The sequence below is a fragment of the Aspergillus nidulans genome, chromosome III (genome assembly GCF_000011425.1).
Source record: "Aspergillus nidulans FGSC A4 chromosome III".
Classification (NCBI taxonomy): domain Eukaryota; kingdom Fungi; phylum Ascomycota; class Eurotiomycetes; order Eurotiales; family Aspergillaceae; genus Aspergillus; species Aspergillus nidulans.
In genome coordinates, this window is record NC_066259.1 from 2,170,365 (window position 1) to 2,194,473 (window position 24,109).

General features: G+C 49.0%; 9 protein-coding genes across 9 annotated transcripts, besides 1 other annotated feature; 3 read left to right on the plus strand and 6 right to left on the minus strand.

The window, feature by feature from the left end:
- Positions 1 to 24,109: part of a sequence feature (contig 1.76 1..153210(-1)) that runs on past both edges of the window.
- On the minus strand, positions 142 to 1,806 carry ANIA_04391 (uncharacterized protein; the record flags this gene model as incomplete). The annotated part of the gene is made up of 1 exon (XM_656903.1): positions 142 to 1,806. One exon carries the CDS (start codon positions 1,804 to 1,806, stop codon positions 142 to 144), a length of 1,665 nt encoding a protein of 554 aa, XP_661995.1.
- Positions 2,271 to 7,737, minus strand: ecm33 (GPI-anchored protein Ecm33). Its single transcript, XM_656902.2, has 4 exons — positions 7,728 to 7,737; positions 3,904 to 4,157; positions 3,774 to 3,844; positions 2,271 to 3,711 (listed from the first exon to the last, which is right to left on the minus strand). The coding sequence occupies exons 3-4, from the start codon at positions 3,832 to 3,834 to the stop codon at positions 2,582 to 2,584; spliced, it is 1,191 nt and encodes a 396-aa protein (XP_661994.1). The 5' UTR covers positions 3,835 to 3,844; positions 3,904 to 4,157; positions 7,728 to 7,737; the 3' UTR covers positions 2,271 to 2,581.
- alkA (DNA-3-methyladenine glycosylase II) lies at positions 7,216 to 8,591 on the plus strand (the record flags this gene model as incomplete). Its single annotated transcript, XM_656901.1, has 4 exons — positions 7,216 to 8,237; positions 8,348 to 8,378; positions 8,409 to 8,467; positions 8,528 to 8,591. The coding sequence occupies 4 exons, from the start codon at positions 7,216 to 7,218 to the stop codon at positions 8,589 to 8,591; spliced, it is 1,176 nt and encodes a 391-aa protein (XP_661993.1).
- Positions 8,963 to 9,835, minus strand: ANIA_04388 (ubiquinol--cytochrome-c reductase subunit 7; the record flags this gene model as incomplete). The annotated part of the gene is made up of 4 exons (XM_050611745.1): positions 9,635 to 9,835; positions 9,351 to 9,459; positions 9,235 to 9,288; positions 8,963 to 9,058 (listed from the first exon to the last, which is right to left on the minus strand). Exons 1-4 carry the CDS (start codon positions 9,748 to 9,750, stop codon positions 8,963 to 8,965), a joined length of 375 nt encoding a protein of 124 aa, XP_050467737.1. The 5' UTR covers positions 9,751 to 9,835.
- Positions 10,635 to 11,936, plus strand: ANIA_04387 (putative mitochondrial carrier protein; the record flags this gene model as incomplete). The annotated part of the gene is made up of 3 exons (XM_656899.1): positions 10,635 to 10,810; positions 10,955 to 11,109; positions 11,167 to 11,936. 3 exons carry the CDS (start codon positions 10,635 to 10,637, stop codon positions 11,934 to 11,936), a joined length of 1,101 nt encoding a protein of 366 aa, XP_661991.1.
- On the plus strand, positions 12,419 to 13,665 carry ANIA_11436 (uncharacterized protein). Its single transcript, XM_050611746.1, has 2 exons — positions 12,419 to 13,364; positions 13,597 to 13,665. Exon 1 carries the CDS (start codon positions 12,903 to 12,905, stop codon positions 13,122 to 13,124), a length of 222 nt encoding a protein of 73 aa, XP_050467738.1. The 5' UTR covers positions 12,419 to 12,902; the 3' UTR covers positions 13,125 to 13,364; positions 13,597 to 13,665.
- ANIA_04386 (ABC1 kinase family protein) lies at positions 14,531 to 16,798 on the minus strand. Its single transcript, XM_656898.2, has 4 exons — positions 16,280 to 16,798; positions 15,620 to 16,224; positions 14,997 to 15,569; positions 14,531 to 14,945 (listed from the first exon to the last, which is right to left on the minus strand). Exons 1-4 carry the CDS (start codon positions 16,699 to 16,701, stop codon positions 14,698 to 14,700), a joined length of 1,848 nt encoding a protein of 615 aa, XP_661990.2. The 5' UTR covers positions 16,702 to 16,798; the 3' UTR covers positions 14,531 to 14,697.
- ANIA_04385 (protein sepH) lies at positions 17,269 to 21,809 on the minus strand (the record flags this gene model as incomplete). The annotated part of the gene is made up of 10 exons (XM_656897.1): positions 17,269 to 18,097; positions 18,150 to 18,618; positions 18,651 to 18,855; positions 18,911 to 19,795; positions 19,854 to 20,681; positions 20,735 to 21,167; positions 21,220 to 21,284; positions 21,354 to 21,383; positions 21,437 to 21,481; positions 21,630 to 21,809. The coding sequence occupies 10 exons, from the start codon at positions 21,807 to 21,809 to the stop codon at positions 17,269 to 17,271; spliced, it is 3,969 nt and encodes a 1,322-aa protein (XP_661989.1).
- On the minus strand, positions 22,647 to 23,894 carry ANIA_04384 (dihydrofolate synthase; the record flags this gene model as incomplete). Its single annotated transcript, XM_656896.1, has 1 exon — positions 22,647 to 23,894. The coding sequence occupies one exon, from the start codon at positions 23,892 to 23,894 to the stop codon at positions 22,647 to 22,649; it is 1,248 nt and encodes a 415-aa protein (XP_661988.1).

The following is a 24,109-nucleotide window of genomic DNA, read 5'->3' on the forward strand; positions in this document are numbered from 1 at the left end:
TGGTTGCTACGGTGAGCCCAATGTGGCAAAATATATAACGTGGTTGGTAAGCGAGCTGCGCATGTAAGCGAGCTGCGCACCTGCATACAGATTTCCCATATTTTGACCTTTTAATCAACCACAACGCCTTTATATTAATTATTATTTATTTGGACAAGCATTTCTTCTATGCCCAATTCTATGGCAGGTACTACATGTAGGTAATGCCCGTGCCTTTGGTGTTTGTGCACCTTCTGCTGGTGGCCCGCATGGACCAGGTATTGCCTGAAAAGACGCATTATGAGCTTCCTCGAGCTCTGTAGCCTCTTGTACAGACAGACCATTATCATGAGCTATCCATCTATGCGTACGAGCTCGCTTTCGCCTTTGTATAGCATTTTCAGCACGTAGCGCCCTATTCTCTTGCTCCAATAGTATGCCCTTTTGCATTGCAATTTGACAGCCTTTAATTAGCTGGTTTAGGGCATTATGGGACGGTGATGGTGGACTTTTTGAGCGCTGTTTGAGAAAATCTCTGAGTAAAGAAGCTTGCTTTAGAAGCTCATCAACATTTGCTGGTGTATGTGGGCAAAAAGTGCTTGCCTGGCTGCCACGGCTTCCAGGGGGTGTAGGCGTACGAGCCTGAATACTAAGCTTTGAAAGCACTGGTTCAGGATTCAATGGCACTAGTCCTGCTGCTCGAAAACTGTTTCTGATTGTATCCAGCTTAAATGTGCTGATTCGAGCTTGTGGATAGGCTGCAAGGAAATCAAGTTTGTCAATATGGCTGATGCCAAGCCGCATTTTCTGATCAACCAAGCTGGCGTACGAGCGCTTCAAAACTGCAAAACATCCAATATCAAGTGGTTGTAGAAGATGGGAGGAATGTGCCGGCATGCAGAGTGGTATAATATTATGATCTGTACAGATTTGATCAAACTCTGGTGTAAGATGGCTTCCATGGCCATCAAGAACTAGAAGTTGATATCTTCCGCGCGTACGATGCTCTGTTGACGGGATAAATTGCTTCTGAAGCCAGCGAAGGCTAATTTCATTAGTTGTCCATCCATTTGTACTAATTTCAAATCGCCAGTCGGGCGGAAGGCCTGTAAACCATGCTTGGTTATACTGCTTGCCCTTAAAGATAAGTGTTGGTGGAAGTGCCCATCCAGAAGCACTGATTGACTCAATTGCAGTAACCCATTCACGGTTTCCTGGCTGTAGAACTGGTCTTCGGCCACATGATTCTGACTTGGTAATCACTTTCTGATGTGCACAAAGGCCCATTGCAAAGCCAGTCTCATCAAAGTTGTAGATATCGTCCGGTAGGATCCCGTATTGTTCGATTGTGGCTCGTACGGTGTTAAACCATGCTTGAATAACCTTTGGGTTCTCTTGCTTTGCTCGCTGGCAGTCGTATTGCCTTGACAAGCGAGACTCAAGCTCCGGGTGGCGTTGAGTATAATTATATACCCATTTCTGGCCGACAGTCTGGATTGGGGTGGAACCACGCTTTGCAAGCAGAATATTAGCCATTTCTCGTACATGAGCTTTTGTAGGAGCTGCTCCGCGTAGATCTAAAGAGAGAATCCACTGCTTAAGCACTTCCTCTTCAATCTCAGTCAATTTATGGCCATTTGCGCGAGATTCGGCGCGATTTGTAGTCCCGCGTAGTCGCGTACGTAGTGTAGATTCAGGCACATTGAAGCGACGTGCTGCCTCGCGTATTGATGTAATCTCCTTTTTTTTAATAGCCTGTACAGCCAGTAGGAGCCGACCTTCCTTCTCATGGCAATTTTGGCTTGAACTAACGCGAACTCGGGGCATGGTGGCTGTTGGAAGATAGATGACCGCGTCAGCATGTAAAAAAGTGGTTGGGTGCGCAGCTCGCTTACATGCGCAGCTCGCTTACCAACCACGTTATCTCATGAATTAAAGCCCAAGGTATATCTGCTTACATACCAGCTTAGAAATGGTGAACTTGGTACGTCGCCTCCAAAATGTTTAAGAATCGGACCGTGCAGTAGACTGAGTGCATAAAGTGTAGACAGGGCTTTCACCAAGCGAGTTGTTAAACCATTCATCACTCTACGTTGGTGATCGCGTTGTAAGTTTCTCAAAACAGGCGCAGAGTGGCCAAACAAGCCAAAAAGGGTTCCGTTGAGCCGCAAGTAGGCTAGGGATCAGTTTATATTACTTTGGGTTGATAGTTCGAATCAGTCGAAATCAAGCTAAGAGACAGACCGGACACTCTGAAACTCGGACCAGGGCGCATTACAATGGATCTTCTGATACGAATAGGTCGTCACAGATAAGCATGAAAGAACATCTATACAGCTATGACAAGATTCGAGCACCGCCAGCTCGGAACTTCCACCTTGCAAAATTCTCACTACGCCCGTAGACCAAAGGCGCTTTCCAACAAGTGCTGACGGAAGACGATAAGGGTGCTCAAAACTTCAATTATTATCATAAGAACGACGCGGTACAGATATCAAAACCCCAGTGCTTATTATGTCACTTTACAACAACGATGGGCGAAGGAAAAGACGAAACCAGAACGCAAAGATGCATACACAACTGTCAGGTATCCATGGCCGCTTTACAGAACGTACTGAACGAGAAGGCCGAACAGGGCAGCAACACCCATGACAGGGACGTTAGCGGCAGTCAAGACAGCAGCATCGTCAGTGGGAGATGAGCCGTCACCGCTGGTGGTGGTGCTGGATCCAGAGGTGCCGTCGGCAGTGGTGGGGTCGCTTGTCTCAGCCTCGCACTTGTAAGTACCGTGGATGGTGTTGTCCTTCCAGGAGTTAAAGGTAGAGCAGCTGAAGTTACCAGTACTCTGCATGTTGAATCCACCACGAACGTTCTTGAGAGAAGGAAGAGTGGCCTTGTCGAAAGCACCACTGAAGTCAATGGCACCGGTAACAGTGGCCAGCTTGGGGAAGTTAATGGTGCTAAGCTTGTCGTTGCGGGTGATCAAGAAACCACCGTTGACAGTCTCGAGAACGGGCAGGCTGAGGTTGGAGAGGTTGGCGTTGTCCTCGAAGACAAGGTCACCAGACTCAGTGAGGTTGGGAGCGCTGAGAGAAGAGAAGGAGTTTCCCCAGAAACCGAGCTGACCCTCGAGCTTGGTGAGGGAGGGAAGAGAGACCGAGCTGACGTTACGGATGGTCAGGTTGGTACCGGTGGCCAGGTTGGGGAGCGAGATCTCCAGCTCATCGTAGTTACCAGCGAAGTTGATAAGGTTGGTGGCGTTCTTGAGATTGTTCACGTCGACGGTCTCGAGCTGAGTGTTGTCGGTGACAACGAAGCTGCCAACAGAGTTGAGCGAAATACCGTCGAGGGAAGTCAGACCTGTGTTGACGATAGAGACACTGCCAGCCTTCGTGACACCCTTGGTGAAACCGAGGCTCTGGAGGACGGGGACGGCCTGGAAGTCAATCTCACCGACCGAGGTGAGCTGAGGGAAGTCGAGGGAAGTGAGTGATGTAGCGCCTTCGAGCTTGAAGGTGTCGTCAATAGTCTCGAGGCTGGGGGCCGAGAGGGAGGTGATGTTTGCGCCACCAGTGCTGGTCAGAGCACCCTTGATTCTCTGAACACCGTTGATGGTAACGGTGCCAGTGAGGCGGTCGGAGAGTTCGACGTCACCGTCGAGGCTCTCGCAGGTGTTGTAACCATCCAGGTCGCTCTGGCTGCTGATGGTGATGGTCTTACCACTGCCACAGTCTGCATGTCAAGTTAGACAAGGCGGGATCGGAGCACAAACATGCCCAGCATTGTAGACTCACTAGCAGCGAAGACGGCATTGGCCGCAGCGAGGGCGGGAAGAGCGTATTTGACGAAAGCCATTGCTATATCTCTACGGACGCAAAGCAGGTTAGTCTTTGATTTGCGACCTCACCGACTAGGTTCACTTACCGGAAGGATAGATTAAACAGTTATGTCGACGGGCAAAGCCTGGCCCTGAGTGTTGGGAAGTCGATCAGAGGCGAGAGGCCAGAGATGGGAAAAGAGGTAAATAAACGAATGAAAGAAGGAGAGCTTCAACGAGGGAGAAGCTTTTAGGTAGACGTTTTCTCTAGCGATGAGAAGACGGATCCGGAAAGTACGAGCTCGAACAGAGGAATGAAGGGAAAGAAAGCGAGAGAAGGGAAGCGAGGGAAAAGGAAGGACTGGATGGCGAGTCGCAAAGGAGGAAAGCAGGCTTTCAGGGAGGACAAGAAAGGAGTCGTGGCCTGCCACTGGGTCTGGCTGGTGGAGCGTCCTCCTTGCTAATACCGCGTGTCTGTGTATTACAAATATGTTACGTTTGGTATTATCTCCTTTCTTTCCACCTCACTACTTCAACACACATGTTCTAAAATATGTGCTGTCTGGGTACCCCGTACGGAGATTCTGGTCTCGAAGACTCTTAGACCGCGGTCCCTTCTCCTCCTGAATCCTGAAGCCTGTACGTCGTCCCTCTTCGTCACTTTACCGTCTTATCTGCATTTTAGCGGCCCCACATGGCGCCGTCCTATATTCATCCTCAAGTTGGTGTTTCACTTTCAACTGCATGGAAAACGCAGCGATGATGCAGCGAATCCAAGAGACTCAGCTCAAGTTCTCGGTCGTTGAGGCAAGATGCGTAGATATCTATACGTCAGACCAGCGATCTCAGCATCTATGCTTTTCTAGTAGAAAATGAGAGCGTCGGCATTATTTCTTTCAAGATTCGGCCACTAGCTAAGATATAAAATTGCTCCTTCAACTGGTGGGACAGATAGGCTCATTGCGCGAGACACTTGCCAACTTCAAGCGATGTACTCTGAGTAGATTCCAGACCGTTGTCGATCCCAAAGACCGTCTTGAAGCAATATCTGATATTCTATTTATGTCCATTCCTCCTCCCCGGATATGGTGTCAACATTATCGAAGAATGCTGCTATAGACACGGAACATCATAAGTCCGACGGGTGGACGCGTCGCCCGGCGAGTTTGGTCGATTGTGGCAACCCGCTTCCGATGCTCGAACCCAGCATCGAACACCATTCGCCTTCCGGTATGCCATTTCTTGGAATTCAGATTCTCAAGGACAAACTTGGCATTTCAAGCAAGATATCCACAGGGTCTTAACATGCGAGGAACTACTGTGTTGTTACCATGGTCCATCACTTGTTTGGCACACGTCCCGAAGCTCATGAGGTCATGGGCTAGCAACCAAACAACAATTGGCCAGATCAAGAAATTATCAACAAAATCCAGGCACAGGCGGGTCGAATTCGCAGTGGTCATCCAGTAAAGGCGATCTTAGGAATGGACACTAAGAATAGTGTGTGGCGAATTCAAAAGACGTAGCACGTGCGAGCCAGTAAGCCGTTTGTTAATGCCGGTAATTTACGTACAATACAAGAGAGTTACAGAAAAGGAAAACAAGTCTGAAGCAAGAAAAACCTAATGGACGCTTCCAGTAGATGATTCTCGCAGGGTGGCGAAGCCAAAAGCTTGTCGCTACTCGCTATGGACCCTAGTTGATCGTTCAGTCTATCAAGGCTCGCTATATTGATCGCCGGACTGGCAATGACTCTCCTTCTGACCTCGCACTGTGGTCAAAGAGCACGCTGCCAACCATCGAGGAGAATGCGTCTGAGCAATGTCCTTCGCTAGGAGATTCCAGACACAACTCTATGAAAGTTGGAAGCATTGTTTTTGCAGGCGGAGCTACGGACGAGACAACTCGTTGCTCGTCACCCAATGACAGAGTCTTTAGAGTACTTACTAGTAGTCTAGCATAACAAAACAACTCCACAGATCCTTGTCGCAATTCGCAAATCGCAATTAATATTGGCCTTGGGTTTCCAGGTTATGCTTTCCCGCGAGGACTGATCAGCGAGGGTGTGGCCCTTTATTGTCTGAAGATCTTGCGTGTTTCATATCATATAAGTAGCCTAGTACTCCTAATTTCCTGGCTACCTGAAAGGTTATCAGGCTTCCCATAGAGATTGTTCGACGAGATCAACATCCAAAAACAAAGCTTGCATAGGGTTATATCCTTGATTGTTGATCTCCCATATCATGACTCCGTCAGACGCCTGAGGTGGGATGCAAGCGTTCTGCTTGCTAGATACGTATTTCAAGAACACGTTTGCTGGTGCCACTTGTATCGAGTCAATACTCAGTGGTGGCTGATAAGACCAAGGGGCTAGACTTTCAGTCGGGTCTATTCGAGACGCTGCACCCAGATCATAACAAACTACGGGCGCCGTTTGCTACCTCAGGAGGCGGATTATTATTTGTCAAGCATTGACCGATGACACTACCTGCGTCGGCTGCGCATTTCTCATGCTTTCAGTTGAGGCTGGTGTCGTTGAACCACTCAAGTATGTCAGACATTTTGCCATGGAGCGGCGGCCTTCTGCTACTGTTTAGGGACCGCAAACTGTTAACATCTGTACGGTGTATCAAGCAAATGAGAGCTATGAGGCGTTACCTCCTTAACCTCCCTTAATCCATACTTTGTTCAGCACGAGGACAAGTGACAGATCTTCATATCTGTGCAGTTTCAATTCCACAAAGACGGGACTTGTCTGACATTCTGGCACCGACCAGGGACTGATTGGTTGTGACAGAGCGAAGCTTTCCCACATGAAACAGTATGTGACGGCACTTGTACGGCCTCTCATGTTTCATAATCCATTGGATATCAATTCACTTGCCATACTTGGTACGCCAATCTTGTGCGTGGCCAGCAGTATGATTTCAGCGACTAGGCAAAAGGTACTCTGAGACTCCGTACTATTCTGAAGGTTATTATCCTGCTTGCAGACACTCTATAGCTTGAAGTTTTACAATGACATACCTGGGCCCTGGATAAAGGGCGCATCAGATGGATGCAGCTCGAAGAAGCCGTTGGAATTGAGACTGCGGACCCTTTATCCCGCATCCAAGAGTAGGGGTAGGCAAGAATCTGGTAGATGCAACCGCAACCGCCAACTTTAAATCGAGCTTCAGGGTCAGCAATGCCCTCTATACATCGACCGCACCAAGCGTTCAGAGTTGCGATTTGCAAAAGGAATACGAGTCCGCTTTCGTAAGGATGACAGCGAAAAGCCGCTGACTCCGCACCCCGGATTCTGATTGCTAAGGCAACCTTGAGCTCTCATACTCAAACAACTTCCGCAGGCCAGGATAACTGTGCAAGCAGTTCAAAACTCAAAATCTTTGCATCTTCGACAGATCAGCTTCGCCAAGATGGCTCTCCGCCGCTCTACTCGACTGAGCGCACTTATCCCCCTTAAATCAACGGCGCAAGCCGCAACATCAGCATCACAACGCAGCAACGGAATCACAAAAACGCGGAAACTCTCAACAAAAGAAAAGAAGAAGAAGACGTGGACAACCGAGAATCTCAACTCGCATGCCCAGTCTGTCATAGACTCAGATCCAAATCCAACCGAGCAAACCCCAACGACGGTTCCTCCGCTCCCTCCTTCGTCCGCAGTCGACAGCAACACCCACAATAGTAACTACTGGGACAGCACACCGATATCAAACTCACGCCTTCATACCCCTCCCCCCCTAGACCGCCCCGTCGAACCCCATCGCACAAATGCAACTCTTTTAACCCCCCACGGCTCGTCTCTCGTCGCCTATCCCCCCGGAGCAACAGGGTCAGACATTTCCCCCTCGAAGCCAGGCCTGCCCCGCCCCACGGCGACAACTGGCACGCTTCTCGAGAAAGCAACAGCGCATCTGATAGCCACGGACCCACGCCTAGAACCTCTTATAAAGGCACATCACTGCTCGCTTTTTTCGCCAGAGGGATTAGCCGAGAAGATCGATCCGTTTCGGAGCTTGGTCGGGACAATTATAGGACAGCAAGTTTCGGGCGCGGCGGCGAGGTCAATTCGAGAGAAGTTCGTAGCGTTGCTGTGGGGCTTGAATCATACTTATGAAAATGGTGATGAGGTGCAAAGAGATCGTGAAGACGAGAATGAAGGTTACTTCCCTACACCAGAGGAGATAGTCCGTGTTGATATTCCTACGTTACGAACAGCAGGGTTATCACAGCGCAAGGCGGAGTATATCCACGGCCTCGCGGAGAAATTTGCGAGCGGGGAGTTGAGTGCGACGATGTTGTTGAACGCTAGTGATGAGGAGTTGCTGGAGAAGTTGACTGCTGTGCGAGGACTGGGGAGATGGTCGGTCGAGATGTTTGCGTGCTTCACGCTCAAGCGGACGGATGTGTTTTCGACAGGGGATTTAGGTGTTCAGTGAGTTAACTAAATTCCTTAACGCCTTGTTTTTGGGCTTGGATTTACATCTGCTTCGCATCCAACGAGGCAGAATGAATTGAAGCTGAACTGGACTGACTGCAGCGTAGGAGAGGATGTGCCGCTTTCATGGGAAAGGACGTAAGTAAACTCAAGGCAAAGGGTGGTAAGTTCAAGTACATGTCGGAGAAAGAGATGCTAGATTTGGCCGCCAAGTTCGCGCCGTATAGGTATGTTCTGTTTCAAGCTCCGAAGTTTGCAATATGTGCTGCATTACTCACATCTCTCAGGAGCCTCTTCATGTGGTACATGTGGCGTGTAGAAGAAGTCGATGTCACTGTGCTGAGCGGCTAGAGCGAGTAGCTCATACACCTGTTGTGGTCTCTGTTTGCAAGCAAGGCAGGGACCACGCTTATATCATCTCAGGATTTTTAGAAACAGGCATAGATATCTTAAGTGTATATAACCCGACACCTAGTGAGCTGGGCTCTAGGTCACCAATACTCGCAGCGCATAAATACTACCTCGATATCAAGCAGTAACAAAATAGATTTTTACAGTATCAGTACACGTGGTTTGCACGACATAACTCCAAAGGCTCAAGCAAATGGCAGATGCTCCAATCGACGGAGCATAAGCCCGAAAGAACAGGTCTTGTATCGTCTTATTCCACACGTCTATATCCTTGGGGAGGGTTTGTAGCTTTGTAATTTACAAAAAGCTATTTATTTCTTTCGGTTGACGACAAGGTTGTCAAGGTCGGCACGCTCGGCGTTCTCCTTCTCGATCTCGCGGATGATGGGGCTGAGGTACTCGACATCCTAGCGCCGCAATCAGTATGTCATCTTTAACAAACCGCTCTTCAGAAGGCTCTATCGTTCAGTAGACGGCATATCCGGGGTATCGATTTGTTGACAAATCCGGCGTACGGGATTGGTCAAAAGGATGCGGAGACTGAGAAAGCGCTTGCGACTGAAAGAAGCTCAAATTGACTCACCTCGTTGGGCTTGATGTGCTCCTCTGGAGGAAGAAGAGTGTGAGAGACAGAGCACTATTAACAGCCATTCGGTTCAGCAAATATCCCTTTCATGCTTATCATACAATGAAACCGACCTGGAAGGCCCTGCGGATACGGAAGATGCGGTCGTAAGCTTCCTTGGGAGGAAGACGCTTGAGAGCGGTTTGGACGGTATCGCTTTCCTCAGGAATCAAGTCATCGGCCCTGTTTCCATGTTAACCTGATGCTGGATTGACTTAATGAGAGCTTTGGTGGCCCCAAACAAGAGGCGATGACGCTATCGCAGCAAACCCAGCAAAATAGCTGAGCAGTGCAAATTATGCTCCCACATCAATTGTCACCAGCGCTTGTCCTGGGTTACCAGAAAAGGAGTGCGTACTTTAGACCGAGCTTCCTGTAGCCCGCGGCATCGGTGTACCAATTGGCAATTGGCATCATCCAGCGCTTCAGCCAGGGGCGCTTGACGATGTAACTGGTGAGAGAAGGGGCCGACATTTTGATTGAACAACAAAGAGCGCTGTACTGTTCCAACTGACACAAGGAAAAGCGGAGGTGTCGGAGAGTTAAGCTGAACGAAAGATGGCCCGACGTTGGTGTGCAAAACGGGGAGGTTCAAAGCGGGTGAACCTTTCCAAAAACATCCGATATATACCTGAGGCATAAATATAGAATGCACGTGCTCCCGCATATCTGTTAGCTTCATGCCTCAGGCGGGAAAGTCCGGACCTTCTCCGGCGAGAAACAAGTTCCAGGAGGAAGAACCTTTGCGTATGTAAGGCTTGAATAGGGCCTTCTCCAACTTTCATTAGACTACTGTACCCTAATCTTACGCTGTACGCTAATTAGGAACCATTCCTGAGCTTTTTCCATACCGCCGACTTCTCCGAGTCGAGTGACCCGACTGACACCATCTACAATACTTCATTCTTCACCTCTCGTCATTCGACACCTGAGGCCACTATTTTCCAGATCACTAAACCCACGATATCCGTCTTCCGAGGTGGGATTGGGGTTCTACAATCGTTATATCTCCATCCACTTTCTCTTCCTTTTTCGATCTTTCTCGCTGCCATAGTGACTCGACAGACCCCGCGCCCCTGTCTGTGCATAGATAGGGCAACTTTAAATCTAGGCGGCTCGGCAGCATCGGCTCGCTTGATAAATCCGATTCCTCGAACCTCTGCAGCGGTCGTCTTCTTTCACGACATTTACCCCCCCCCACCCGCGATACTCCCAATATACCTATTTTACTTTCAAACCGCGGTCTTCAACGTCCTTTGGGTTCCGGAGCGGGCACCGACATGCTCGGGTCCGGGATCCCTTATCGGTAAAGCATCAAAACGGACAGCTGTGGAACTGCTTGAGCGCTGGCTGCAAGGATGTTTTCAGAGGAGCAGAAGACATCATCGGCTTCCAGCGACTCGAATAAGCAGCAAATGTCAAATTCCGACAGCCCTGCGTCCCCGACCGTTCATATGCCCCCAGCGGTTACGTCCAGTCGGAGCTCCGCCTTTGTCACTCGCATCGAGCTCTTCGCTGCCGGTGTGCCGGATTGGTATGTCGCTCCAATTTGCGGGGCTAGCGCAGGTGTAGCTTCGGGGATTGTGACATGTCCGCTTGATGTGATCAAAACGAAACTTCAGGCCCAGGGGGGCTTCGTGCGGCGAGGGAAAATGGTGGAGGCAAAAACTATATACAGGGGAATGTTGGGAACTGGCAAAGTAATCTGGAGGGAAGACGGTATTCGAGGTCTTTATCAAGGCCTAGGCCCAATGCTTCTAGGATATCTCCCTACGTGGGCGGTATATCTAGCTGTTTACGACCGGTCACGCGAATACTATTATGAGACTACTGGTGGGTGCTACTTATTTTTTTTTGGCTAGCCTCGGACTTTCACTGAATTCATTATAGGCAGTTGGTGGCTATCAAGAGGATACGCTTCTGTAACGGCGGGCGCTTGCTCTACTATTGTCACTAACCCCATTTGGGTGATAAAAACGCGACTGATGTCCCAGAGTCTAAGGTCCACGACAGAAGGATTCCGAGCTCCTTGGCAATACAGCGGCACTTGGGATGCTGCCCGAAAGATGTACAAGAATGAGGGCATCCTCTCATTCTATTCTGGCCTAACGCCAGCATTGCTGGGACTGGCGCACGTGGCTATTCAATTTCCTCTTTATGAATACCTGAAAATGGCTTTTACCGGTTACAGCATCGGAGAACATCCTGATACTGGAAGTTCCCACTGGGTTGGGATAAGTTGCGCAACATTTCTGAGTAAGATCTGTGCCAGCACTGTGACGTATCCTCATGAGGTTTTACGGACAAGGCTCCAGACACAGCAAAGAACTCCGCCATCACCTTCACCAGAGGAGATTGCATTCCGGGGTGGACTGGGTGGCATGGATCGTGGACGTGGTGCAGGTGCATCTTCATCTGACGGTATGCCTAACAGGCCTCGCTATTCCGGGATTATCCGCACATGTCAGACGATTCTACACGAGGAGGGCTGGCGGGCGTTCTACTCTGGGATTGGAACGAACCTATTTCGAGCCGTCCCCGCTGCCATGACCACCATGCTCACATATGAGTATCTCCGAAAACTCATTGGGCATATGAAACATGAGGGAGAGATGAAGCTCAGGCTTGAGGAGGAAAAGAACTCCACAGGGGCAATATAACTGATTGAGCTATGATGTGCATACTAATCACTGACTCATGGATTTCCACGACGTGTTCAAAGGCTTGACGCCTGCGTTATCCCCTCTTTAGAGTTGATATCTCGCATACTAGGAACAATTACAATTCCAGAGCGAGACTTGCTACTTTTTAGGCGGTCATTCTATGTTGATGGCGTTATGATAGAGTGATGGGCTCTAATTTCGCATCACAAAGATTTGTTTTTATGAGCGCCCTTCTTATTACCCCATAGTTTACATTACTTACCTCGAAATGTATATATGATATGAATCATCGCTATTTTACCATAGTAATCCAAGCTCTAAAAACCAAGGCGTTGAAGGTGCAAACGTACGTTCTATGAGCGAAGCAAGTAGCGAGTCCGCACGGTCATGTGATGTAGACAATTACCTATTTTTTCCACACAAATCTCTTCCCACTAAAATCTGTCAAGTTTGATACCGTCAAACCACCAGTCTTCCTCCTTTCATCCCACGGAAATGTTTAATTGTCAACTATAGCTCGCAGAGCACACAGCACATCATACTCTGCTGTTGAATGTTGACTAAGAACCATAACATCTCTCTAACGTGCAACTGTCTGGAAGTCATCAGCTCAACCCTCAACAGCTGGCCGGTAAGGGTGGAGCTGGCCTCGGAGATGAGACAACAATGCAGTCCTAGCTGGAAACACGTTTTCGCTAGCAAGAATGCGGTTACAATGTCTTTTCAGGAGCGCTGGCATATTATAATGCTTCTGCAGTAGAAGCCACGACAGCTTAGGACTCGCAGTACCGGCTTCTTTCAAGTCTCCGGACGTCCACTCGTTTGCCTCAATGTGCCGGCAGGGCCAGAAATTTAATGTGCGGCAGATGACAGGGACATGCCATTAAACCATGTCATTCGAGGTTGAACGTTTCTAGTATATGCTACTAGTGCCTGTGGCCCAGCCGGCAGTTTACGCCAGCCATGTCGCAGGGCCTCGCCGTTTTCCCTTGGAGTCGATCCGGCGAGGAGACGCTACCCTTTTGGCTGAATGCCTCTCACTTGGAAAGGGCGACAAATCCGCGTAACCGGGATATTTGTCTCGTGTGTTTTCCGGAGTATGAAGTTCCTGGCCCCTGGAGCTTTCGCTCGCTGGCAGACCACATCTCGTTTCATGAAGGGAGAAACTTGAAACTTGGTATGTGAAGACTTGGCGTCTTCCAGCTCTTTATCAAGCAAAGCTTTACTACCGGTTGATCGGTTGGGATGGGCAACTCTTTGAAAGCTGGAGGTCCAGGATTCGATGCTCGAGTCTGCTTCTCTTCTTGCCTCGGGGATAAATGCCTAAAATGCCTTGCTGGCCGCCATGATTCCTACTTGTTCCAGCATTGACAGACCAGATTGGGCGTGGAATTCTACAGTTTGCTGGCAGGTGATATCGAACAGGTGAGTGCTCCTTGAAGGAATGATACCCCTTCAAATAAAAAACAAGCCCTTGAATCAGTAAAATACTCCAATCCACTTCAATTCTACGAGACTACCATGATGAATCTTTACAATGGGGATCCAGCTTTGTCGTACAAATTGGACATGACCATTTATACACTGAAAATTCTGATCCAATCTCGTCCCTTTGACATCCGTCATATACTTCCCATCGCTCACTGACTTGTTGAAGATCCTATATATAGTGGATATATGAGGGTCAAATTTCCATACAACTTCAGGACCAGTTCGTAGGCAGTTATTTAGGCAAGGTACTCTACAGTCAGCTCATACAAATATTCATCAAGATGTCCAACTGAGTCTTTACATTTATAGTCCACAATTACACGAAATGGCATGAATACTAATAAAAGCAACTCGAACATCATAAACCTATTAAGGACAACCCACATGTAATACAATTAGCCTTGTGCAATCGATTCTAATTTCTTCTCATCCCCTATCTCTCTCTCTCGCTCTGTCTCCCCCTTCCTTCCTCTAAAACAACCTTCACCCAATCCTCCTGCTTCTGCCGTCGCTTCGCCTGCATTGATACCTCAGGCGTACCCATAACGTGACTGTGCGCGCCCCGTCTAGCAGAGTTGATCGAGTAGATGCAGTAAGAACACAGCACAACAGCCATTGTGAATGCTGCTATGGGTGCGTTTAGGGACTTTATGTTTGTTAGCCTGAGTATTGCACTTGGTGAGGAGAAAAAGAAGAAAGGAGCAAGGGTTTGCTTACGCCTGAAGAGCGGCCGAGCGGTTTCTTGGACATTATTCTCTGTTATTAATTCCTCGCTCTTGGTAGTCTAGGCAAATGCAGAAAGTTATTTGTTTAAGCTAGGATTTGCTCAATCGTGGTGTTGGTCGATGAAAAAGGTTGTTATGCTTAAGTGGTTTTGTTGAAGTTGCCGCGACGGGTTTGCTGGAGGTGTGGATTTAAGATGAGCTAGCCATAGAGGAACCAAGTCAAATGTATTACGCATTAAGTACAGTCCGGACAAATACATGTTATCCCTATCAGGTTGCTCGAGGAATTGAAATTCTTGTGGGTTTATATATCTAGTTGAACTCTTAACATAGCAGATTATAAGTAATTTCCAAAAAAAGCGAAAAGCCCAACGGGATTGTCTAGTAAAGCATGGTCAAGAAGGGTTGAAGAGAATCGTAAGCATCACAAGAAGAGAAATAACAGAGAAACGCCTCGCCGAAATGCACAACTATACAAGGCGAAATCCCGAATTAAAGTAATACAGTGGGTAGGAAGATGCACTCATGGTTATGGCCGCGGACTACAAAAGTCCTAACCGACTTCTCAACAAGAGCACAGTTTCGTACACGGAAAGCTTTAGCTCCACACGCAAAAATTTTGTCCAAGCGCAAAGAAATTGCCAGAAGTTTGATGGGCGCAGCAACCCACCGCTCTCATTGATAGTATCCATCTGCTCTTCGAAAACTGTGCGGGTTGCGTAGCGCGCGAGAATAAGGAACGTCCGTACGGGGCCTTGCCGAGTGTGAAGGTTCTCGTCGAGACTGCGAGCTATCAAGGCGTTAGTGAGACTGCCCTAGATGTAAGAATAAGGAGACCTACTCAGGTCATTGGTTTTAAGGATTAGGAGCATGATCCGGGGCACCTGGCCCAGTAATTCCACCAGCTGCTGAAGCAAGCCTTCACCGAGCGCACCAGTGATGCTTTCTTTCTCTGCTTCTGTGCGCAATGAAGTGATGTTTTTCTTTGTTAGAACTGTGTAATCTCTACCTGTAATTGCGCTTGCGAAGAGAGGGAACTGCTCATCCGTCACACCGGCTACCTTGCGTGAATACTCGCGCATGCGAGCCTCGTCAGCTTCGATGACAGAGAGCCAAAGTTTTGCATAGTTACGGCGCGTTTCGCGAGGGATATCGCGGTACAAACCGTGGTCGTAAAGGATGATGTCGAAATTGTGGCGACTCCGGTTAGGGTTTTTGCGGATGGCAATGTTCCCGCCATGAGGATCACAGTGTAGAGGAGCGTTGTCGCCAAAAATCATCTCGTTGAATATATGAGCTAGCGCAGCTGAAACCTCGTCCCGGTCAATATGGTTTTTATCTAGATATTCTAGGTCGTCTGGCCGCGAGCCCGATATGAACTCCATCACAAGAATCCGTTTTTGTGCCCACAACACTAGAAACGTCAGAGGGACGTGCAGATATATCATGAAAGGATCAGAATACCTTTTGGAATCACGAGAGGAGCATTTGAGTTCTTCTTGAAGTACTCGCTAGCCCTTTTGGCATTTTGCGCTTCCATGCGAAAATCCAACTCCTGTGGCAACGAAAGATCCATTTCCTTCGAGAGCCATTCCAAGTCATATTCCGGAAAGAAGCGCTTCAACATCGAGAATGTGAACCTTGTCAGCGCAAGGTCAAGCGGTGCCCATTCCGCCAATGCTGGATGTTGCACCTTCACCGCAACCTTCTCGCCAGTTTCCTTCAATGTCCCAATGTGTACCTGTGCTAGCGAAGCCGCGCCGATTGGGGTCGGTTCAAATGTCGTAAAGAGTTCATCAATCCGTTTTCCAGTGTCCTTAACGAACATTTGCTCAATCGACTCGACCGACGAAACGGGGCATTTATCTTGAAGAGGTATGAAAGTCGTCGTCCACTCTAGCGGAAGCAGGTAGCCCATGCTACTCAAGTGTTGTCCCAGCTTAATGAAGATAGAGCCATTCCTTTCCAGCACATGTAGGGTTCGATCGGCGCAACGCTTGTGGCAGGCGCGAATCGCCTCGTTTCGTTCCTCGGGTGTACACGTCTCTTGCTTAAGAGTCACTCGATAGCTATATTGATACTGCGTCAGTGAGTAATTCCACCTCTTCTAGTCGGCTAACTTACTCGTTGATACAAACAGCCAGCGTGCCAACAACCCTCCCCGTTCGCGCGGCAGCGTGGTAAATGTGTCTGATATCATCGGAAACCACGACCCCTCCAACAACAATTGTCCCTCCAATTATCCCATACCCGATCCACTTATTTCTAGACTGAGAATTCTGAGACTGCCTTCCTTGACCGCCAGCCCTCTGTTGGGTTTCGAATCGATATAAAGTCTTTGTAGAAAACGGCGTTCGGAAGTTGTGCTGTGGGAAGGTCGCCTTATTGAACCTAAGTGAGCTGAATAGCCAATAACGGGGCGGCTTGTATGAATTCCACGTTGCAAGCTCTCTAGGAGCGTATGGTGAAGCAGTATATTGAAGAACGGACGCCGGGTCACCGAGAGCCCGTAGTGGGGTGCGGAGCGCCACCCTCATGCCGGACATGAACGACGCCGTAGAGAGAGCAGCCACGAGTCAAGGGAGAAAAGTCTGTCGGGTGAAGTGTTCATCCGTACCCCAAGGCCATTGGGCGAAAGATGGAGGTGTAGATGAGGTAGTTCTGAAGGGAAGGAGAGATAGCGGATGGCGGAGGAGACAAAAATTGCCGCGTGGCCGTTGCGATGCTGATCGTGGCATTATGTTCGCCTCCAGTCCGAGTCTCGCCGCTGCCGATGCCGTCGCATGTGGATTTACATGAAGTGGACATTGTACACAGCTACACGCCGGAATATTGGATGTATGCAACAGAATTATAAAGAAACCGCTACTATCTACATGCGCTATTGTCTAGGTCGCCGATGCACCAAATTCCATACCCTACCAGCCAGCAAAACATATGATGTATTGTAAACCCAAGGGCAAAAGAGAGATAACTGATGGCAAACGCCGCAAAATACGCCTATACGATGATGCATGGGCTCATAGTGATCAGACATCGAAGAGAAGTACTCACAGAACCCATTCGCAAAGGAAATATAGTGATAAATAGATGCCCCATTACGGACCAACCGATTACGATCCTCGCTCCGCCTCAAACTGCGTCAATCGTCGACGACGTGGGAGGACCGACGATCGACGAGTTATAGAACTCGGGATTCGATCATCATCATTCGGTAACAGCTCGATGTGCGACAATCTATTGGACACTCCGCGAGCTATCCTATTTCTTGAGGCACCAGCACTTCCGTTAGCACCCCCTACAATACCCGGAGTTGGCCCGTCTCTGCTTCCAGGACGGAGAGCCAGTGCAGAGCCACTGATTGCACTTCGCGGCCGCCGTTGCGTTTCCCGACTATCGTAGTATCCTTTCGACTGGTTTTGTCGACTCAACTGAGGAGTGACAGGCGCTGATTGGTTGGCAAGGAGACCAGGGGAAGTGGCAGATGTACTTCCCCGCCTAACATTGGGCTTGAGTTTACAGAGTCCGTACGAATCATTTCTCTCGCTGGACTGGATTAATTTTCCAGCCATATCCCGAACAAGAATCGCAGGATCATGCTCTAACTCGCGAATTGAGTCCAGGAGCCCGTAGCTTGCAAGTAGTCCGCCCTGTTGCTCACTAGAGTCGCAAATGCTAGAAATTATGCGCAGGAGATTCAGACGGACCGCAGCCTTGGAATGATGGAGTTTCTGTCCGAGCCGGCTGAACAAGTCTGGGCGCGCCAGGGTCGAGGCTATTGGAGGACTGAGCCTCAGAAGCTTTTGCAGCGGCTCAAGGATGTTCTCGAACGCATTCGCCTTGGACAATGTCAAGCATCTCACGATCGCGTCTGTGAATGATGGCTGATCGTAACGATTTTCCAATAGATGCTCTTCCACCTTAGCGGTCTCTTCCTGAAGCCTGTCAATGGTTATTAGCTAGGCACATACCAGCCAGAGAGAATGTGACATACCATATGAATATTGCATCCAAAGCGGTCACCTGCCAGTAAGGGTCAGAAAGTAATGAGATATAGAATGCGAGTCCCTTGTTCCGCCACAACTCCCGACGGCCAACTTTCCCAGAGTGTGCCATATCGCAGAGAATAGGCAACGCAAACTCCTTGAGTGGACGTTCAGTCTTCACAATCTTCTGGAGTAAAGGCACAATCCCATTTAACGCGGCATCTTCTTGTCGTGACTTGTTGAGACGACACATATTATAAATTGTATTCAGAATCTGGTTGGAGACCTCCCGGAAATGTGGACGCTTGATTGTGGACCGCAAGAGGTCGGTCAAGACGTCAATCGCGTTTGAGTTTTGAAGAGAGTCAAGTGTTGTTGATAGCATAGACAGATTCTTGATGAACTTCAGCATAGTTATTTGGTGGGCGGGTGTCATGCGCTTCAATTCTTTTAAAACCCCTAAGCCATCGTCAGTACCTGAAAACATATCCATGCATCAAAGCCCTTACTATGTAAGACTGTGCGCTCCGATACCATTTCTTTGACATGATTCTCAGCTTGCGAGAAGATGAAGAAGATATTTGCAATGCGGCCTTCCACGACCTCGGCCAACTCGCCTTCTTCGTCCAACACTCGGCTCAACACAAGGGACAAAGGATCCAAAACGGAGCTGCGTGATAAAATTCTGCAAAAGTCGTTTTTGGGAGTCGAGCCCTGTGTAGTGTCAATATCGGTACCCGTTGCAACAGAAAGAGATGCTGCTACGCACCTGTAACTCAAAAACACTCCAGATGCCATTCACTCCTACCAGAACAAGGTCACGTTCATCCTCGTAATCGTCCTCCAAAAACTCAACAAGAACATTTAACCCTCCCGCGCTGACAAACATTTGAAGGGTAAGGGTTGATGTTTGGTACATCTGTTGAACAAACGCTGCTGCTTCGAGCCGTATTTCCCGGGGATATTTTTTCGCCGCGAATTCGTTAATGATGGGAATACCGCCGACAAAGCAGAGATTTTCCTGTATTTCGTAATCATCATAGATGATTGCATTGACAATTTTCAGTAGGCACAAAGTAATGTCGCGGCGGCGGCATAGGTCAAGAATCTCCAATATTGGTAACATGCCATGGGCGCTAATTATTATGTTCTTCGTCTCAGGGAAATCGCAGAAGACGGCCAAGAGCTGCTCCGATATGTCCCCAAGTACTTCTTCGTCTTGCGACGTCTTCAAAGAACCAACAAGCCCTTCAACTTGACTTCGGAGTCGTGCATGTTTGTCACGAGCGATATTAGCTTCGAGGTCAGTCTCATCGAGCCCTTCCTCAAGCAGTGCGAAGGGATCATCTTCATCATCCAAATCTCCTAGCCAAGAATTGTTTGATAATTTTGTATTTAGCATCAGTGTGCTCTTATTTGAGCCGTCGTCGCTTTCAGCCTTGTCTAGCGTGACTCCATCCACCCCTAGGATATCAGAAAAATCCTCATCATGCTCGTTCTCGGCAAACTGCTGGATCTCGACTGTCCCACGGTACCGCTTGACTGATATTTGTCTTCCGATTCGAGGTGTATCTTCTTGCTCGTATGAACTCTGATACCGGATGACTTCCCTGGACCTTCCCGTGTCTGCTAAGTCTTTATGCTCGTCGCTCTCCTGATGAACGTCAGCTGCATGGTCAGATCCTTCGGGGGGTGCGTAGAGTGGGACCTACTTGAAAAGCACTGATTTTGCGGTCAAGGACGTCTTCATTAGCCGAGATAAGATCGGAGTAATCTTCAACGGAGTTCTCTTTGTAGAACAACGGCGGACGTTGTTGCCGTATAGGAGATGACGAGTTTTGGAGCATTTGCCCACCATAAACTGGGGTTATGGCGGTATTTAGGGGCGGTCCCCGCCTCATATGCGCACCATACGGTCCGTTTTGAGACTGTGATGTTCCTGAGTTTGCCTGCTGCGACGGCGGGGGCCGGATTGTCTTCAGCGGGTCATGTTCTCCGGCCAGCAGAGATCCTTTGAAAGGGTCATCGGACTCCTCAAAGCTTTCATCAGACTTTAGGACTGTACCATCTAGAGAGGCAAATGCCTTCAGTTTCTCCGAAGAAAGCATTCCACCAAAATTGTCGTGCGGCCGAAGGTGAGGTAGCTGCAGTGCACTTGGCGAGATGGCCGTAGCAAAATCATCGTCCCAGTTATCCTCTTCTCCGGAGCTAGGAGAACTAAATTTGTCCGCGACAATTCTGGAGACTGGGCTTGGAAGTGTAACTTTAGTTGGCGTATGCCGCGTGTCAAGCCGTAAAGACGGTGGGTTTTGATTTTCATTTCTGGTTCCTCTTCTTAGGGCATTCGATTCCGGCGAACGCAAAGCCTCATTCCACTCCTGGACACTTTTCACCGCCTCTTCATATTCGGTTGATTTTTTAGGGACTACGGAGTCAGATCTTCGAGCGTTGACGATCCATGGGTGTTTCAGAAGTTTGCGAGCGGACACACGAAGGTTGGGATCTTTCTGAAAACACTGCATCAAGAAATCTTTGACTGCCTGATCATTCATTAGCCATCCCGTACAGAAGCAGGGCCATGAGGCAAACTCACTGGTGAGGCGCCTTGAGGGAGGGGAGGGTGATCGTCATTGACAATCCGGAAAAGAGCCGGCATCGGCTGAAGGTTATAGTACGGCGGTTTTCCTTCAAGCAGCTCAATGACAGTACATCCCAGACTCCATATATCAGACGCTGTAGTTGCACCTGATAATTCAATCACTTCAGGGGCCATCCAGTATGGAGTCCCGACAACGCTCGATTCGCTTAGTCCGGTGGTACGACTGGCCACACCGAAGTCTGCAAGCTTGACAAGGCCCTCTTTCGTTGTAAGAATATTTGCACCCTTAATATCTCTGTGTATGACGCCCTGATCGTGAAGGTAAAGAAGACCATGGAGAACTTGGGACATATATACCCCCACTAAAGTTTCCGGAAAGCGGCCGAAGTTTTTGGCAATTGAGTGTAGAGAACCATTTTCGCAATATCTGAATCGTCAGCTGCTGTACAATTTCCTATCCTATCCCATCCAGGACGTACTCGAGAATGATGTTTAACGTTTCGGCCGACTTCACGAACCCCTGGTACTTCACGATATTCGGGTGCTATTGTCAATTGAGTCAGTAGATGTCGCAGCTATAGGGGCCACTGGTCCCAAGCAGGCAGTGTCATACATCCAAATTCTTCAGGAGGTCAATCTCCAGCTGTAGCATGTATTGTTAGCACGTAAAGCAAGCGAAGTTGTAGGCAAACATACCATGATGACCCGCAATTCACTCTTGGGGAGATCAGCGAGCTTGATCTGTTTGACCGCTACAGTTTCCCCGGTATTCCAGTTCAGTGCCCTATACACTGACCCAAAGGCACCACGACCCAAGCAATCACCCAATTGCTTCAAAGATCACCGTCAGTTTCGACAACCGGGATGACAGTGCGGGGACCGGGCATACATAGTCCTTGAGCTCCGCAACATCTTTCGCCGACGTCTTTCCCATCCTGTCATCTTTTGCTTTGTCGTCTCGTTTTGATGGACTGGAACCGAGTCTCGTGAGGCGTCCTTTTGCGGGTGCGCCGGGCGTTCTAGACGCCGGATGAGGCGCTTCTGGGCCCTCGTTGGACCGAGATACCATGACTGATCACGGTTAGAGATGGTACTTATGAGCAAGGCTCGATTCGGACTTGAAACGTCGGCTTGGAATGTACAATCTTGAGCACGGTGGGAAGAGGAAAAGGCAGGTGCCGGGAATCGGTCGGATCACTCATATCAGCACGCTCGCTATAAAGCAACGCAAATTGTCAGTAATACTCGAGGGATCAGGGTCAGATAGAAAAACAAGAACAGTAGATAATATGTATACTGTCTACTTCTAATAGGTGAGCTCGTTGGCGGGAGATAGAAAGACTTACCGGAGGGATCCTTGTTCCTGCACTCACAAAGCGGCGCTGAGAGAACGCAACAGGCCACATGGGAACCTGACTGTTTATCTTGGCCAAAGCCACAAATACCAGGAGTAACTCAGGAACAAACGTGAGACTGAGGGGAGAATAGTAATGCCAGTGTTGTTCCCTGGGAGCTGAACCTTGGGAACGATAATTAATTAGCGGATGTTTTGGACTCTCCCTCTCTGGGTCTCCACAGGCCGCCACTAAGTATCTGAAGCATGACGCACTGGCCGACTGCGCTTCTGAATCTCCAATCAGCCTTAACAGCCTGATGATTCCAGAAACCGTTGAAGAATATTGAATATCGGCGAGTATTTCAATACACGAATAGAATGGTTTGAGTAGATATTTTACTCGGGTTGCTAAATCAATGTGTGGGCGGGGTAAGCGATGGGAAGAATCGCAGTTATGCTTGTATGAAATGGGCTTGATATTTCTTGAGTTAAGGCGTAGTGGTGCAATACTACGTGAGACCAAACCACTCTTTGCTTGATATCGTAGACTTCAAAGCACAATGTCATGATTCATGAGTCGTTAGCTTCTCTAACAAGACGCAGAACATCGGACACGAGGTAAAGGCTCCCTGCTATAACCAGGGGCCCACCGTCTGCCTTAGTACATGCCCAGTCAAGTGCGCCTGGGATGTCCTTGCCGAATGACTGTACCTCCCCGATACTCGGTATATCCTGTACACAAGCACACAACTCATTGGGATCAGCAGCTTTGACCCATGGCATTCCATCAACAGGGCCAAAGCTTGTTGCCGCCACACTATCGCCGGGCTTGATGATAGAATGGAATAACGGGCGAATATCTTTTCCATGTGATGCTGCGATGACCCAGGTGACATTCTCTCCCTTCAAACGCAATTTGCGTTCAACGTATTCTCCGAGAACTTCAGCTGACTGAGTATTGTGCGCACCATCCAACAAGACAGGCTCTATGCGGCCCGTAAGAGGTTGCAGCGCAAGTTTTTGCAGACGACCTGGCCATTCCACAGAAGCCAGTTGTGGGATTAAGCTATCGGGCTCGAGTGCTGGCCGGACTTGTGGCAGGACTGATTTTACAGCAGCTGCAGCACAGGACATATTTGCTCGCTGATGAGTCAGTAAATCGTTCCGCCGAAATAGGTCAAGAAGCGAGGGCAACTGAGGGTCTGGAGTATCCGGATGAACAATGGTAGCTTCCAAACCAAGTTCGGCGATGCGGTCCTTGATGGCTACTATCGCCTCCGAACAGTTTGTCCCGTCGACCACACATTTGACACCAGGTTTCAATATTCCAGCCTTTTCCCGAGCGATTTCTTCGATTGTGTTTCCCAAGAAAGCCTGATGGTCCAGACCAATCTTTGCGATGACCGAGACCAAAACATTGTTTAGTATGTTTGTGGCATCTAGGCGACCGCCCATCCCCACTTCAATAACTCCAATCTCGACTTGCTCATGATTGAAAATCTCAAATGCTGTTGCCGCCAACAATTCGAACTCGCTTGCCCCGATGCCTAGTGTTTGATCCCGCAGCTTTACCCTGGCCTCGATCTGTCGGAAGAGCGACTCCTGGACAACCCGTTCATCGATTGTAATGCAATCCCAGCGATCAATTAAGTGTGGCGAGGTGAAACGGCCGCAGCGAACCCCTGCGGAGGCCAGGAGATGCGACAGGTAGGCGCTGATCGAGCCTTTGCCATTGGTGCCGGCGATGTGGATAGCCTTCCAGGACAACGGGGTCTGTTGAACGAGACGGGATATCCTGCTGAGGCCAAGCTCAATCATTCCGTCAAGTGTACGATGTGCAACGGGGAGAACTGGAACCCAGCCTTCATGATCAGGATATCAGGAAGAGCTTCAAATTGCCGCCAATCCATTCGCTTTCCCGCGGGAAGCTTCGGAGTTCTGTTTATCGATAAATGTGATAAGGATTACCTGTTATTGTAGCCTGAGGTGTCAATCCTGTAGAGCCATATGTAGGCGCACGCAGCGGCTACTCC